Source organism: Lampris incognitus, chromosome 4 (genome assembly GCF_029633865.1).
Source record: "Lampris incognitus isolate fLamInc1 chromosome 4, fLamInc1.hap2, whole genome shotgun sequence".
NCBI lineage: Eukaryota > Metazoa > Chordata > Actinopteri > Lampriformes > Lampridae > Lampris > Lampris incognitus.
In genome coordinates this window covers 60,995,437-61,013,551 of record NC_079214.1, presented here as the reverse complement: position 1 = coordinate 61,013,551, position 18,115 = coordinate 60,995,437, and the positions used below count along the sequence as shown (strand labels likewise).

At 41.3% G+C, this 18,115-nt stretch overlaps 1 protein-coding gene across 1 annotated transcript; it reads left to right on the top strand.

Annotated features, from left to right (window-relative positions):
- The first annotated feature begins 8,006 nt into the window (after nt 1–8,006).
- LOC130112095 (G2/mitotic-specific cyclin-B2-like) lies at nt 8,007–17,522 on the top strand. The gene is made up of 9 exons (XM_056279392.1): nt 8,007–8,241; nt 8,602–8,837; nt 14,843–14,950; nt 15,654–15,929; nt 16,010–16,168; nt 16,246–16,482; nt 16,612–16,752; nt 16,856–16,966; nt 17,415–17,522. Exons 1-9 carry the CDS (start codon nt 8,007–8,009, stop codon nt 17,520–17,522), a joined length of 1,611 nt encoding a protein of 536 aa, XP_056135367.1.
- Nucleotides 17,523–18,115: the final 593 nt, after the last annotated feature.

Here is an 18,115-nt window from a genome sequence, read left to right as displayed (position 1 = left end):
ATCATCGAAGGTGTCGAAGTGCTCCATGACCTTGGTAACATTGCAAATGCGCTCGCCATTTTGTTTGGCCTCATGTACTCACTGGACTTGAGCTATCCAACAAACCAGAAGTACACACTTGAGGTTCTGCAAAAACTTGTGATGGAACTAGATGGCAACAAACTCAACGAAGGCCCAAGTGCTAAAGAACAAACTGTGTGATGGAACATTTTAGACAAGTGTTGTGCTCCTGAGCAGCACAGGAAACATGGAGGACAGATTCTTGCACAAAACTGATTTTTGGATCTGCATGTTGAACTGTCTGTGAAGAGTGGATCGGATGCACTGAATGTTTAACAGACTTAAAAGTGTTTACAAAAGGAAGAGAGAATAATGGAAACTTAAAAAACACAAATGAGAAGTTTGAATTTGTCAGTTGCAGAAGGGGAGATCAGTGTGAAATGGAGAGTGACGGGTGAATATTGAGTTGTAGCAAGGAGGATTAGAGAAACAAATGAGCAACATTTGATGATAGTGTGATGGCACAGTCACAGGCACCATAAACATGATTACCAAGTTCGCCTTCATAAGATTTGGCACTATTTGTTGAAAATGTCCATTCCTTACTGAATGTGGCGGACTAGTGTTTTTTGTTTGTTTTGTTTGTTAATTTAAGAAAACTTCCCTGATTTTTTTTCTCTCTCCCTATAATGCTGAAGTGGCAGGTAGGAAAATATTATGTTGAAGTATTTTTACATGACAAAACATTTGTTCAGCCTATTCATGTAGATGGTTCATCTTTTTTTTTAAAAAAAAAATCAGTACCTAAGGTTTCATTTGACAGTGTTAAGTAATTGTGAGGAAAAAAGTATTCAACCATTTTCATTCTGCCTGCTTTTGGGAGCTTCTTAAAGCTATAATGCGTAACTTTTAATCGGATGTCTGTTACATTCAAGCCTTTGCCAAACGAGTTCACACAGTGCTGATTAAGCCTATCACCACCACGTAAATAAATCTCTCTGTATTTCAGTGTTTTTAAATCTGGTGTTGGGTTAGACATTCCCACCTGCATGGGAGGATATAATGTAACAAGCCAATCGTCAATTAATTCATCAATTATTATTCAAAAATCATTCTTTTTGAATAATAACAATTCTTTGGAGGCTAAACTCATTGGCTAGTTACATTCTGTCCTCCCAGCAGGGTGGGACTGCATACCCAGACACCAGGTTTAAAAACTCTGTATACAGTGAAACACAGAGAGATTTACCTGGTGGTGATAGGCTTAATCAGCGTTGTGTGAACTCGTTTGGCAAGGGCTTGAATGTAACAGACATCAATTTATGTGTAAAAGTTACGCACTAAAGCTTTAAGGTTGAGTTTTGCAGGTCCTGTAAGAGATTTTTGTTTTCTTTGGGCATTTTATAAAGATTTAACTGTAAACAAAGTTGAGAATTTTATAACATAAAGTGAAATATTTTAATCTCAACATTTTTATTTAGAAATTGGAAAATATAAACTATACATGTTGAAAAATGGTTTCCTAGATATGCAGGAGTAATTTTAAAAGGCTAGTTAAACATTTTGGCAAATTTGCATGTTGGCAGCTCCCTGTAGTTACATGAGTAGGTAGGTACATTATATTTTCTCATCTTTGCCTGCAGTGTGGAGAGAGCAGAGCAGCAGATACGCTCAAACAAGTTAAAGTTTGTGGTTTTAAATATGTGAATGTTCATGTTTCATTGGAAATAAATGTTTTTCACAGAACCAAGCTATTGTGATTTGAATTTACTTAACCACATTTTGTGGAAATTGTTGACATGACCAGGTTTAGTAAGTCCAACATAAATTCACTAGCTTTACAACAATGAAAACTATTTAAGTACTGCTTATTCAAGTCAGTTAAGTTGGAACAACAAGGAGTTGTTCAGTTGGTGTTACTAAATACAGTTGAGTTATATTTACATTAGTGAGTTAGGTCAGTGTAATGAATGTCTGTTTAGTTAGCTGAACACTGACGGATCAATTAAGGCTAACTTGACCAGATAATACTGAAATTACTTAATACAGTCTTGTTGGTTTCACATAAGTTAGTTATTTCCTCTATAACAATAGTATTAAATTAGTTTGAACACAACTCAGTTATGTGGAAATTGTTGACATAACTATATTAGGTAAATTCAACAAATCACTTTTTTGAGTGAGTCTCTTACTACTTTAAGTTGTAAGTTGTTCTTTGATGTTCTCTTTTAATTCAGACTTTTGTTTCATTTCACTTAATGCAAGGGGTCTCAGAGATACTGTTAAACGAAAGGCAAATTTTCTTTTCTGTAAAAGCAAGAAACCGCACTGTGTTCTGCTACAAGAGACTCATTCAAATGAAACTGATGAGAAATTGTGTACCAACCAATGGGGGGATAAGAGTTTATTTTGTCATGGAACCAATCGCTCTGCCGGTGCTGCTATCCTATTGAACAACTTCCCTGGGAAAATGATTACTTCCAAAAAAAGTGTGGACGGTCACTGGATCCTGTGTTTGGTCAATTGACCATTGCTTTGTTATTTTGGGGAATATGTATGGATACAATAATATAAACCAGAATAAGAACTTACTCTTTGAAATCAATAATATTATTAAGGATCTGAAACTGAGATACCCAACTGATAATATTATGTTAGGAGGGGACTTCAATATGGTGTATGATGAGTGGTTGGACCGCTCGCCTACAAAGTATCATAGCCATCAATATAATCCTCATTTGACTCATTTTTGCAGTAGCCACAATCTCTGACCCATGGCGCTTTATGCACCCTGCTTTAAAAGAATTTTCTTGGCTTAAGCCAGATGGCTCAAGTAAATCTAGGTTTGATTTTTGGCTCATTTCTGACTGTTTAAAAGAATTTGTTGCTGACTGTTTTATACACTATATGTACAAAGGTATTGGGACACGTGGCCTTTACACCTACTGGAGCTTTTATGACATCTCATTCTAAATTCATAGGCATTGATATGGAGTTGGTCCCCCCTTTGCAGCTATAACAGCTTCCACTCTTCTGGGTAGGCTTTCCACAAGATTTTGGAGTGTGTCTGTGGGAATTTTGGCCCATTCATCCAGAACAATATTTGTGAGGTCAGGCACTGATGTTGGATGAGAAGACCTGCCTCCTAATCTCCATTCTAGTTCATCCCAAAGGTGTTCGATGGGGCTGAGGTCAGGGTTCTGTGCAGGCCAGTCAAGTTCTTCCACACCAAACTCACCCAACCATGTCTTAATGGACCTTGCTTTGTGCACTGGGGAACCGTCATGCTGGAACTAAAAAGGGCCCTCCCCAAACTGTTCCCACATAGTTGGAAGCATAGAATTGTCCAAAATGTCTTGGTATAATGAAGCATTAAGATTTCCCTTCACTGGAACTAAGAGGCCTGGCCCAACCCCTGAAGAACAACCCCATACCATTATCCCTCCTCCACCAAACTTTACAGTTGGCACAGTACAGTCAGGCAGGTAGCGTTCTCCTGGCATCCGCCAAACCCAGACTCGTCCATCAGACTGCCAGACAGAGAAGCATGATTCGTCACTCCATAGAACACGTTTCCACTGCTCCAGAGTTCAGTAGCAATATGATTTACACCCCTCCATCGGACGCTTGGCATTGTGCTTGGTGATGTAAGGCTTGCATGCAGCTGCTCGGCCATGGAAACCCATTCCCTGAAGCTCCTGGCACACAGTTTTTGTGCTGATGTTAATGCCAGATGAAGTTTGGAACTCTGCAGTTATTGAGTCAAGAGAGCGTTGGCGACTTTTACACACTATGCACCTCAGCACTCACTGACCCCGCTGTGTGACTTAACGCGGTCTGCGACTTCGTGGCTGAGTTGCAGTTGTTCCTAAACGCTTCCACTTTTCAAAAATACCACTTACAGTTGACCGTGGACTATTTAGCAGGGAAGAGATTTCACGAACGAACTTATTGCAAAGGCGGCATCCTATGACAATACCACGCTTGAATTCACTGAGCTCTTCAGAACGGCCCATTCTTTCACAAATATTTGTAAATGCAGACTGCATGGCTAGCTGCTGGATTTTATACACCTGTGGCAATGGGTGTGAATGAAACACCTCAATTCAATGATTAAGAGGCGTGTCCCAATACTTTTGTCTATAAAGTGTATCTACCGATCCCTTATAAGACCACTGTATTAGTTTAACTTTGAAACCTATTAATGCTTACAAGTGAAATAAGGCTTATTGGAAGTATAATGCCAGCTTGTTACATTCTGAGGTCTACTCTCAGGGGGTTGACAATATTATAACTTGCATTTGTAAAGGTAACAGCCCTTCTTCTTATGTCGCCAAATGGGAATTTTTGAAATTTAAAGTAAGAATTTTTCCATATCCTTTAGTAAACAACTGAAACATTCCGCCCAGTTAGAAGAGGCCCAACTGACAAGAGAAATGTGTGTGTGTGCGGCAATAAACCCACAGTTACTGATGCCGAGAAAAGGAAATTACGTACACTACACACCAAAATGGATGATATTGGGCCTTTTAGAGCCGACGTAATGATGACGTCAGAGCGTCAGCTGGAGGCAAAACAAAGCCAGGAGCGGTGACGTCAAATACGAATCACGTCCTCAGGCAAGCGTCCATCATCTAGCTAGCGTTAGCGAGCATGTCTTCATGCTGTGTTTCTGGGTGCCAGAATCGAATAAGTAATAAAATAAACCTGACGTTTTATCGCGTACCAGCTGCCACTCCCAGTCAAAAAGATCGGAGACAACTGGTTAAATGTGATGAGACGAAAGGACTGGACTGAGGAGATCCTCAAAAATGCTCGTGTTTGTAGCGCACACAATATCAGGTAAGTAAGGTAACGTTAAACTGTACTTTTGTCTGTTGTAGGTATGGATAGTTGCCTCCAGTTAAGCTCCGCCCACAAAAACGTCACTATGTTTACTAACAGAAAAGGGGTCTATTTACACAATGAATTAAAGGGGGCTGCCATTAGATCTAAAGCCAAATGGGTTGAGGAAGGAGAGAGAAATTCTTTTTTTTTGCAGATTAGAGAAAACCCGCCACAAAAAAAATGATATGGGAACATTGATCATCAATAACAATGAATGCTCTGACCCAAAGAGGCTAGCCAATGAAACCTATCCCTTTTTTTAGTAATCTATGCTCTTCTCTCCTCTAAAATTTCACCTGACACAGCAGAAGTCTTTTTTGACGAAAAGCAAAGTTTTCATTCCTCAAATAATTAAGATTTCAGAAATGACTGTGAGGCACAGATCTCACATGAGGAGCAAGAGTCAACAATGCATTGCTTGACTCCTGACCGGCCCAGATGGACTTACAGCAAATTTTGATAAACATTTTTGTGAACATATCAGAGTACTTTTATTTGATAGATGGATAATTGGAGACCAATAACACTCCTCAACACTGATTACAAGCTGCTCACGCACATATTTTCAAATCGTCTCAAAGAAGGACTTTCTCAAATCATAAGTGACAGTCAGGATTCATGAGAGGTAGATCAATACATAATAATGTGCGCCTAGTCCTAGACCTACTTGAATATAGTGATTTTTTGATGGCGATGGCTTTATTGTCTTTCTTGATTTCTATAAAGCTTTTGATACGGTAGAGCATCCTTTTATCTTCAAGGCATTGGAGCTCTGTGGTTTTGGAGAGAACTTCAGGAATGTAATCAAATCCTTTCATAATGGCACAAATAGCTCAATATCTTTATCGGGTGATACTTCCCCTCGGTTTACAATTAACAGCGGTATAAAGCAAGGTTGCCCAGTCTCTCCTTTACTCTTTTTAGTTGCAGCCGAAATGCTCTTGATTTTTATCAAAAACTCAGATATTGAGCTGTTGAATGTATTTGAGAACCAAATAATTGTAAGTCAGCGGGCAGATGACCACAACCTTGTTTTTGAAAAATGTTAAGCAGGTTCCAAAGGCTATTCAAATTATAGATTTATTTTCTAAAGCATCTGGTGTACTATTAAACTTGAAAAAATATGAATTACTAGCTATACATAACTGCCACCTTCTGGCAGCATATGGTATATATATATATATATATATATATATACCATATGATATACCACAGTCGAATAAGTAAACGTTGTTCAGTCTACCTCAACCTGTCTCATGCTTGGGTCTGATACAGTACATGGTGTCAGAAGTTTGTCTTGAAAGACAGAAAAGAACTCATAAAATGAAAAAATGGACCAGCAGAAACCTCCAGGGATGTTAAACTTAAGAAGGCAACCTCGCAGAAAATTGGCGAGTGTGGAAGCAGAAGTTTGCAATATATCTCGTTGCAAGTGGAATCTCAGAGAAGTCTGAAAAGGTAAAGATAGCCACTTTCCTTCACGTCACGGGAGACAACGCCATCAAAGTATTTAATACTTTTGATTTTGATGATGATGTCATCATCAAAATCATGCGTTAAAAGAGCTGTTCGGGAAGTCCTGTGAACCGGGAAAAAATGTCACGTACCAGAGACATGTGTTTAACATGAGGGTACAGGGCAGTGCTGAATCCATTGATGCATACGTCACTGATCTTAAAAACAAAGCCAAAGATTGTGAATTTGGAGGGTTAACCGAGTCATTGATCAGAGACGGAGTTGTTTGTGGGATCACAAACGATCAGATCCGAGGCAGGCTGCTAAGGGAGCCAGAGCTAGCGTTGCAAAGAGCAGTTGACATATGCCGGGCAAGTGAAGTTAGCCAGAGCCAGCTGAAAAAGCTACATGAGGAAACTGAAGTGTAAGTACAGAAAATACACAAACAGAAAATATATGAAAAAAAAGGACAAACTGCAAGAAAATAAGAAAAAACCACAAGCACAATGTGGGAGATGCGGGTATAAACATGAAGTAATGCAATGCCCTGCATTTGGCCAAACCTGTAATAAATGTCACGGCAAGAATCACTATGCCAAAATGTGCAAGACAAGTGGACAGACGGATAACCGACGGAAAATCCAAGGAATTGAACGTGACACAGCAAGTGATGATGATATGTTCATAGGGACAGTTACAGTGAAAGAAAAAGACATGCATGTAAACAAAGTGGATGTGAAAATGGACAGAGATGTCTGGAAAGAAACTAAAGATAAAAACACAGCCACTCACAGTCATGATAGATACAGGTGCTGACTGTAATATCATATCCAAGGGAGAATTAGATAAATTGAAACTGGAAGACAGTAAGCTGCAAAAGTCAAGCTACAAATTAGTGGGTTTCTTTGGGGAAAAACAAAAGCCACTAGGGCAGAAGACTATTAAATGCCAATACAAAGACAAGACAGTATGATCTAGTTTTTCAAGTGATAAAACAAGATGCAACATTGGGTAGCAAGTCGAGTGTTGACCTAGGCATGCTTAAGAGGATATATGAGGTAGAAGAAAAAACACAGACAGACATTTTGAGTGAATGTGAAGATTTATTCACAGGACTAGGCTGTGTTCCTGGTGTGCACCATATTCAGTTAAATCTTGATGTCTCACCAGTGATTCATCCCCCTAGGAAGGTCCCAGTTGCTCTGAAAAAAGACATTGAAACAGAACTAAAACATATGGAAAGCTTTGATGTCATAGAGAGACAGACAGAACCAACAGAATGGGTCAGCAGCATGGTGACTATAGTGAAGCCGAATAAGATCAGGATATGTCTAGATCCCCAGGATTTGAATACAGCAATAAAAAGGGAACACTACCCTCTTAAAACAGTAGAGGAAGTAGTTGCAGAAATGCCGAACGCAAAGATGTTCTCTGTTTTAGATGCCAATCATGGTTACTGCTCAAAACTATGTACATTTAATTCACCACTAGGAAGGTACAGACTTAAGAGACTTCCTTTTGGCATATCATCAGCACCAGAAGTCTTTCAAAGGTGTTTAGCGCAGCATCTAGAAGGGCTTGAAGGGGTAGTGAATGTGGTGGATGACATTCTTGTATAGGGTGAGGATAAAGAGTCCCATGACAACAGACTGAGAAGCATAAACATGAAGCTGAACAGAGACAAATGCAAGATTGGACTCAGTGAAATCAGCTACATTGGACATGTGTTGAGCAAGGATGGGCTGAAACCGGACATGGGAAAAGTAAGAGCCATACAAGAAATACCAGAGCCACAGGACAAAACGGAGCTACAGAGAATCATGGGAATGGTGCAGTACTTAGCCAAATTCATTCCTAATCTCGCCGAAGTGTCTCCTCCTCTCAGGAAGCTACTGGAAGGTGAAACCATCTGGCACTGGGAGCATGAACAACAAAAGAGCTTCAAACATCTCAAGTAGCTTGTGAGTAACACACCAGTGTTGAAATATTATGATGTGCAAAAGCCTGTCACACTATCAGTTGATGCTAGCTCAGGTGGCTTGGGAGCCGTAATCCTGCAAGAAGGACATCCTTTAGCATATAGCTCAAGATCACTAAGAGAATGTGAACAAAGATATGCTCAAATAGAAAAAGAGCTATTAGCAATCGTATTTGGCTGTGAGAGATTTCACCAATATCTATACGGTAGGCAAGTGCAGGTTGAGTCAGATCACAAACCACTGGAAACTATTTTCAAAAAATCTCTCCATAAGGCTCCAGCAAGGCTGCAGAAAATGTTGATGAGACTCCAAAAGTATAGCCTAAATGTGAACTACAAGCCTGGTAAGGAAATGCACATTGCAGATGCATTAAGCAGAGCCAGCCTAAAAGATCTCACAGATAGCACACAGGAGGAGGAGCTGGATGTGAGCTACGTTGTGCAACAGTTACCTGTGTCAGAGGAGAAGCTCCAGCAGTTCAAAGAGGCAACTCAAGAGGACGAGGAACTAAGACAGGTCATAGCAGCAGTGCAGGATGGATGGCCTGAGTCACGGAGCCAAGTTCAAAAAGCCATACAACAGTACTGGACTTTTAAAGAAGAGTTAGCATACTCTGATGGGCTGTTGTTCAAAAATTCAAAACTGATCGTGCCTGCAAAGATGAGAGAAGAGATGCTGGAGAAAATTCATCAGTCTCATATGGGAATTGTGAAAAGTAAAGAAAGGGCCAGAGATATCTTGTTTTGGCAGGGATGGCAAAACAAATCGAGGACATTGTGCAGAAATGTGCAGTGTGCAACAAACATAAAAACCAAAATCCAAGAGAGCCTTTGATATCTCATCCAGTCCCAGAGAGGGTGTGGTCAAAGGTTGGAATAGACTTATTCCATTTCAATAATGCAGAATATTTGCTCTGTGTCGACTACTTTTCAAAGTACCCCGAAATTACTAAATTAAGCTGTACAACAAGCAAGCACATCATAACTGCTCTAAAATGTATCTTTGCCAGACACGGGGCACCAGATGAACTTGTTTCAGATAATGCAAGGCATCTAGTAAGTGCAGAAATGCTAAGGTTTGCTACCAGCTGGGAGTTCAAGCATACCACCTCGAGTCCTGAGTTTCCACAATCAAATGGCCAGGCAGAACGAGCCATTCAAACGGTCAAGCGTCTGTTGAAAAAAGCACAGGAGAGTCACACAGACCCATACACCGCTCTATTAGAGTACAGAAACACGCCGCTGGATGGAGTAGGCTACTCCCTCGCACAGCTGCTTATGGGTAGGAGGGCTGAAATCAAAAATACTTGTGTCCAAGAGCCTGCTGAAGCCACGAGTATACAAATACGTGCGGAGCAAGTTGATTAACAGGCAAAACAAGCAGAAACACTATTTTGATCGTGGAACAAGGAAACTGCCAGAGGTGAATAAAGGAGAAAGAGTAAGAATCAGACAGCAGAACACAAAAATGTGGCAACCTGCTGTGATACTGGATAAACATGACAAGCCAAGGTCATACATAGTACAAGCCGACAATGACCAAATCCACAGAAGGAACAGAAGACACATTCTGAAAACAAAAGAAAACAGGATTTTACCAAAACCAACAGAGACTGTGGAACACACACTTGATCCTCCACAGCTGATGGATGATGGACAGCTCCATGCAGGACGAGAACCAGAACGAAGTGAAGTGATCCGAGAAAGACTCTTATCTGAAAGACACTCACCTGCAAAGACACCACCACCACCAGCTTTCACTCCAGAAAGAAACTCACCTGTAAGGTCTCATTTACCAGTTGTCTCTCCTAAGTCAGCAGCTACAAATGAGACTGTAAAAACCACACGTTGCGGTCGACCAGTTCGACTTCCCTTGAAGTTCCCGAAACTAATGCTGAAAGAAATCAAGAACTGTTAAAACTGTGTTGTTCTCTGTGAAACTTCAGTAAAAGATTGAGTTGACTGTTTCTATTGCAACATATTGAACAAACTGTTATGTACTAAAAGATTATGGAAATCTCAGTTATGGAGTTCATTAATGCAGCAGTTTGGTAAAAACCTGATTATTGACTTACTATTACAAGATGTTGTTAACTACTGAGTATTCTAGTGCAGTGGTTCTCAACCTTTTTGGGGTCCTGGACCCCCTGCGTATTTTTGATCTACCCTGAGGACCCCTCCACCTGATCTTGGGGGAGGGGGGTTGCAATTTGATAGAAACAGTAGAAACTGCATTTTAAATTGCATTATACTATTTATTCACTCTTTGGGGCAAAAATAAGAGCTTTCAGTTGTAACTTAGATATAGTTAACAAAACAGAATTCTTATGCAGTAACTTTCAGATATATGTAACAAAACAGAATATGTATTCAGTAACTGTCAGATATATGTAACAAAACAGAATATGTATTCAGTAACTTTCAGATATATGTAACAAAACAGAATATGTATTCAGTAACTTTCAGATATATGCAACAACAGAGTTTTTATGCAGTAACTTTTAACAATGCAAACGGGAGCGAGATCTCTTATTAAAATACAATAAATTACACTTGTGAAACAGATGTAATTAGACAAAAAAAGTCCTGTTACCCTTTATAGTTTAGGTAGATAAAGGTCTCAGTCACATCCGAGTAAAATAATCCTATTTCTATAAATGTCATAGGATCTTTTTTTTAAAGATGTTTTATTTTCACGGACCCCTTGCAATTACACCACGGACCACTGGGGGTCCGCGGACCCCCGGTTGAGAAACACTGATCTAGTAAAGTTCAAAATAAATAACTAGAAAAAGGGAAATGTGATGTATTGAAGTTGTAGTACTGGAGGGTACCTCTAAGTGACGCTGTAACCTTGAGAACCCCACACTGTACTGATATACCACAGTCGAATAAGTAAACGTTGTTCAGTCTACCTCAACCTGTCTCACGCTTGGGTCTGATACAATACAGGCGGTCTACAGGCTATTGACTTTTACTATATAAATGCATCTCTAAAGATGAAAGGGTTAAGGTCCTTTCTTGTAAACAACAACATCAACTTTTGGTATTGTGTTCCCAGGGAAGTTTTTAAAAAGACTGATACTGTGGCGGACACTAGGGGCTATGCCTCTCACCCAGCAGGACTGTGAGCTGGGGGCGTGGTTTACGTTCCCGGGCTCGCCGGTGCAGGGTTGTTCCTGCTGCAGCTGGCTTTTGGAGTTGAGGAATAAACATCAAACTCGCCTTGGTCTCCTGTGTTTTTCCTCATTCCTGCCACAATACAATTTATTTTCTTTTACGATGTGACTTTTCTGTTCAAAACCTACCTTTAAAATGATCCTCATTCCATTCACAAGTACTGTTATGTTGGAAGCTGTTGTACAAACACAATTTCACACCACATGATGTTCCCATCTGGAAGTGCAGATTCATTCTTTTTAGATATAGCTCTTTATTTTTCAATGAATGGATGGAGAAAGATGTTTGGTCTGTCACACATTTATTAGATGAATCTGGGAAGGTCTCACCCTTTGAGGAATTCTGTTTAAGGTTTAATTTCCAGCACAATCGTAATCAATACAATAAGGTTATTAAAAGTACACCAAATTCTCTTATTTTGATGGCTAAAAAATATACTACCTCATATAGTTCCCCCCCCCCTTCTCTGATGATTGATAGACATGATTTCTCAGGTAAAATGTTGCCAAATAAAGTGATACATTGTCTCTTCACAAACGATTCACATCCTATGCAATTTAGCGGGAACTCAACTTCTCAGATTTTTTTAGTCAGCCTACTTTAAAGAAATGACGCATTAACTTCTTAAAATTACATTTACCTATGAAAGCAAAAGAGCTACACTTTAAAGTATTTAATGATGTACACTGCTCAAAAAAATAAAGGGAACACATAAGCAATGCAATGTAGCTCCAAGTCAATCACACTTTTGAGATATCAACCTGTCCAGTTAGGAAGCAACACTGATTTGTGACTCAGTTTCACCTGTTGGTAAATTGTCTAATTTCCACCAGGTGGAAATTAGACAATTTGCAAGACAACCCCTATAAAAGGAATGGATTTGCAGGTGGTGGCCACAGACCATTTGCCTGTCCTCATCTTTTCTGGCCGATCTTTGGTTAGTTTTTCATTTTGCTAGTGCCCTCACCACTAGAGGTGGCATGAGGCGGTATCTGCAACCTACAGAAGTTGCTCAGGTAGTGCAGCTCATCCAGGATGGCACATCAATGCGTGCTGAGGCAAGAAGATTTGATGTGTCTCCCAGCACAGTGTCCAGAGCATGGAGGAGGTACCAGGAGACAGGCCAGTACACCAGGAGACGTGGAGGGGGCCGCAGGAGGACAACAACCCCGCAGCAGGACCGCTATCTGGTCCTTTGTGCAAGGAGGAACAGGAGGAGCACTGCCGGAGCCCTACAAAACGACCTTCAACAGGCCACTAATGTGCAGGTTTCTGCTCAAACAGTGAGAAACAGAATGCATGAGGATGGTATGAGGGCCCGACGTCCACAATTGGGGCCTGTGCTCACAGCCCAACACCGTGCAGCCCGATTGACCTTTGCCAGAGAACATCCTGGTTGGCAGATTTGCCATTGGCGCCCTGTGCTCTTCACAGATGAGAGCAGGTTCACACTGAACACATGTGACAGACGTGAGAGAGTCTGGAGACGCTGTGGAGAACGTTCTGCTGCCTGCAACATCCTCCAGCATGACCGGTTTGGCGGTGGGTCAGTGATGGTCTGGGGAGGCATATCCTTGGAGGGCCGCACAGACCTCTACGTGCTAGCCAGAGGTACCATGACTGCCATTAGGTACCGGGATGAGATCCTCAGACCCATTGTCAGACCATATGCTGGTGCAGTGGGCCCTGGGTTCCTGCTCATGCATGACAATGCTCGTCCTCATGTGGCCAGAGTGTGTCAGCAGTTCTTGTATGTCGAGGGCATTGATGCTATGGACTGGCCTGCACGTTCCCCAGACCTGAATCCAATCGAGCACCTCTGGGACATCATGTCTCATACCATCCGCCAACGCGATGTCGCACCACAGACTGTCCAGGAGTTGACCGATGCCCTGATCCACATCTGGGAGGAGATCCCTCAGGAGACCATCCGTCGTCTCATCAGGAGCATGCCCAGACGTTGTAGGGAGTGCATACAGGCAGGTGGAGGCCACACACACTACTGAGCCTCATTTTGAATCGTCTTGAAGAATTTCCACAGAAGTTGGACCAGCCTATGTTCTCATTTTCCACTTTGATTTTGAGTATGATTCTGAATCCAGACCTTAATGGGCTAATGATTTTGATTTCCATTGATCATTCTTAGGTTACTTTGCTCTAAACACATTCCTCTGTCTAATAAATAAAGATTTTCAGCTGAAATATTTCATTCATCGAGGTCTATAGTGTTTTTAGGTGTTCCCTTTATTTTTTTGAGCAGTGTATATCCCTCGGCAGAACTACTTCGACAAAGATTCAACTTTGACCACAATAACTGTATATTCTGTAATGAAGAAAGAGAGACCACAGATGACTTAATTTTCTTTTGTCTTTATAGCGACACTTTTGGGTGTGACATGTATGATTGGCTTGAACCAAGAAGCTTTTCTCTTTCCCAATTTAACAGAAATTACATTACATCTGGAATAGAGGATAACAAAATTGAATTGTTGTACTTTAGATGTTTAGGTAAATGTCTATTCATAAATGTAAATGCATTAAGACACAGCCCTTATTGGTGGTCTTTAAAAGAGAACTAAAACTGTATTGCAAATCACTGACATTTATGGAAAAGAAAAACGCCAAAAAATTAATGAACATTATTGACGCCTTACACATATTAGAAGAGTTTTGTTTGTTTTTTGTTATTTGTTTTTAGTTACTTCTTATTTTGCTTAGGTTGTAATCGTGTTTGCGCTGTGTGTTCAGGTTCCTATACATAATGTTGCGATGTGGAAAAAATTAAAAATTATAAAAAAAAACAAAAACGTATTTTTGTCCCCACGACGGCTCCGTAGTTTTCTGCGTAGCCAGCTGACCTTTGAACGGACCCTGTGAACCAATAACAAGGCTGCATTTGAATATAACTTAGCCAATCAAAGCCGGTGGATGATTTGAACTTTTTTTTTTCCGTTGGGTTGATTCAATTTTAGCGCGATCGGCGACCTGGATAACGTTATTTCTTGGCGACTCAGCGGAGTTGTTGTGTTACGATCGTTGGTCCCGGGACAGACTACGGAGCCGTTGTTTAGTTTTTCATCGTCATTTTTACAGTTTGTCACCGTTAAACATGAGTTCAACCGACGTTCGCCATGCGGTGAGTAACGTTCAGTGCTAAGCTAGCTGAGTCACACGAGTTCAAAGATGGAATAGATGAATAAAGCAGCCCGAGATGCATTGCAATGTGAAAAACAAACACGGTATAAACCAACTATTGTGGTTTAATTGCAAATTAGAGCATCCATTTAAAATGACTACTCGGCATTCTAAGCAAACAGGGTTCTTTCTTTTCTTAATTCGTAGTTTGGGGGGACAGAAAATCCAACCCAGAAAGGCAAGGCCGCAAAGGGTCCTAAGAGAGCTGTGTTTGGACAGCTTACCAACGTTCCTGTTGCAGCCGTCAACACCAAGGTAATGTTGGGAGAATTTGCGATCTGGTCCAATAGTTATGCCATCATGTTGTCCAAATATGTTTCGCTGAATTGTCTCCTCAGAAAAATGGATCAGACGAAGCTGCAACCAGATCATCTCGCAAACAAAAAACCAAGCAAACCGTGGTCCAACATGGTCGTCCCCTCAAAATTGATGAAATTCCGCCTTCCTCCATCCAAGACGAATTGGCTGGTGTGTCGATGATGGAAGAGGAACTTTGCCAGGCCTTCCCTGAAAATCCTTGATGTGGAGGACATTGACAAGAATGATTCAGATGTGCCACAAATGTGTTCTGAATACGTGAAAATTAATGAATATTATGGGTGCTTTACACATATTAGAAGAAACCCCTTAGTTTTGTTTGTTGTTTACTTCTTATTTCGCTTAGGTTGTAATCGTGTTTGCACTGTGTGCTCAGTTCTATGCATAATGTTTCAATTTGGCAAAAAATAAAAATTATTTAAAATTCAAAACTTTTTTTGTCACCGTGACCCTAATAAGGTTCCGTAGTTTTCCGCGTAGTCAGCTGACATTTGAACGGACCTTGTTAACCAATAACAAGGCTGCATTTGAATATAACTTAGCCAATCAAAGCCTGTTGTTAATTCCATGTTAGCGCGATCGGCAAGCTGGAAACAATATTTTCTTGGCGAGTCTCCGTTTCACTGAATTGTCCCCTCAGAAAAATGGATCAGACGAAGCTGCAACCAAATCATTGCTCAAACGAAAAACCAAGCAAACCGCGGTCCAACATTGTGGTCCTCCAAAGGCGGATGAAATTCCGCCTTCCTCCATCCAAGAGGAATCAGCTGGTGTGTCGATGATGGAAGAGGAACTTTGCCAGGCCTTCTCTGAAACTCTCCTTGATGTGGAGGACATTGACAAGAATGATTCAGATGTGCCACAGATGTGTTCTGAATACGTGAAGGACATCTTTGTTTATCTACGGAGCCTAGAGGTATTCTGTGCAGAAACTTGGTTATACTTGCCCGTCGCCAAGCTTGCATTGTGTTTAAAACCTTACACTGTTTTCCGCAGGAACAGCAGGCTGTACGACCCAAATACATGCACGGCTATAAAATCAATGGACGTATGCGCGCCGTCCTCGTTGATTGGCTGATTGAAGTTCACGCCAGCTTCCAGCTATTGCAGGAGACTCTTTATCTCACAGTTGCTGTATTGGATCGTTTTCTCCAGGTAGGAGCTGATACCTTGCATCTCGAATTTTCTGTAAACAATGTTGACATGAGTTAATTCTCTCAAATGCACCACAGGTCCACCCAATTTCACAACAGAAGCTGCAGCTGGTTGGCGTGACTGCCATGTTTTTAGCTTCAAAATATGAAGAGATGGACTGCGTAGATGTTGGGGACCTTGCCTACGTCACAGACAATTCCTTCTCCAACGCTCAAATCCTGGAGATGGAGCGAGTTATTTTTCGGCAACTCAACTTTAACCTGGGACGCCCCCATCCACTACACTTCCTCAGGAGGGCTTCAAAAGCCTCCAATGTGAGTTTCTGCCTGTGGCACACAAATCTAAGAAATGTGCACAAATCCTTGTGCTCCAGTAGCCGCTGGCAAATGCAGTTCTAAGTCTGAGAACAGGTCTTTGTTTGGTTTGGGTGTCCTGTCTTGCAGTCTAATGTAGAGACGCATATCCTCGCCAAGTATCTGATGGAGCTGACCCTCCTTGACTACGACATGGTGCACTACCGACCCTCAGAGATCGCTGCTGCCTCCCTGTACCTTGCCCAGCTGCTCTTTGATGAACTGCCTTGGGTAGGTTAACTTTCATTAATGAAGTACCTTGATAGTTCTGTAAACCTACTTGTCCTGATCACCTGTTTCAATCCAATGACTAAAATGATTGCTCCTTTTGCAGTCTTCTACACAGAAGCACTACACAACATACGATGAAATCCACCTGAAGCCAATTGGGCAGCACATTGCTAAAAACGTTGTGATCATGAATGAGGGGAAAACAAAGTTCCAGGTAAGCTGAAGGGATTAAAACACCCGGCGGTACGGTGCCGTAGTGGTTAGCACTGTCACCTCAAAACAAGAAGGTCCTGGGTTCGAACCCCGGGGTTGTCCAACCTTGGGGGTCATCCCAGGTTCTTTCTGTGTGGAGTTTGCATGTTCTCCCCCTTTCTGCGGTGTGTTTCCTCCGGGTGCTCCGGTTTCTCCCACCATCAAAAAGACATGCATGTTAGGGTTAATACTCCTGTCTGTGCCCCTGACCGAGGCATGGCAAGACCAACCGGAGTTGGTCCCCGGGTGCTGCACGACAGCTGCTCACTGCACCTAGCTACCCAGCTAGGATGGGTTAAATGCAGAGGAAGAATTTCCCCACGGGGATCAATAAAATAGTAAAAAAGAGTAAAAAGCAGCGTAACTTGATGACATGCTGGCTCTTGTCTAACCATTGTCCTCTCCTGCAGGCTGTAAAGGGCAAGTATTCATGCGACAAACTGATCAAGGTCAGCCTCGCCCCTCAACTAAAGTCTCCTGTGCTGACCAACATGGCTGCTCCTCTTCTCAAACCCTGAAATCTGTATATAAAACATTGCTTATGGCATGAAACAGGCTTGTACTGTCTCAAAGAATTCACTTGACTCACTGGATTATATATAGTAGGCCTGTTTTATTTACTTCTGTGTATCATTGTCATATGTTCATGCACTTGGTAATTTTCTTCTATAAGTTTGTTTCAGCTCCCAACAAACGTGTCATTATCATGTTGTTTTCTGTGTTCATCAGCCCAAGTTAAGAATAAACTGAAAAGTGGAAGCAACCGTCTGTCTGTCTCCTGATGGTATTTCTTATCAGTTTTGAAACTGTCATGTCCTTCTCATAATTATGAAAAATTGGAATAAGCTATTTTTAGACATTGCTTTAGTTTATCGTGGGTGGGTTTTTTTGTCGCTGACACTCGGGTTAAAGGATAGCATATTGTTCATCTTTGTAATGTGTTGGCTGCTGTGGCGTTATGTGGGCTGCTGGCTGCTGTGTTTACAGGTATGTAGGCTACTGTCTATTCCCTAATATAGCAACTATACTTAAGTATTTAATATACGTAATTATTAAAATAACATCAACAGAGGGTGTGGCTAGTGATTCAGGAGCTGGAGCCAGTGTCAGC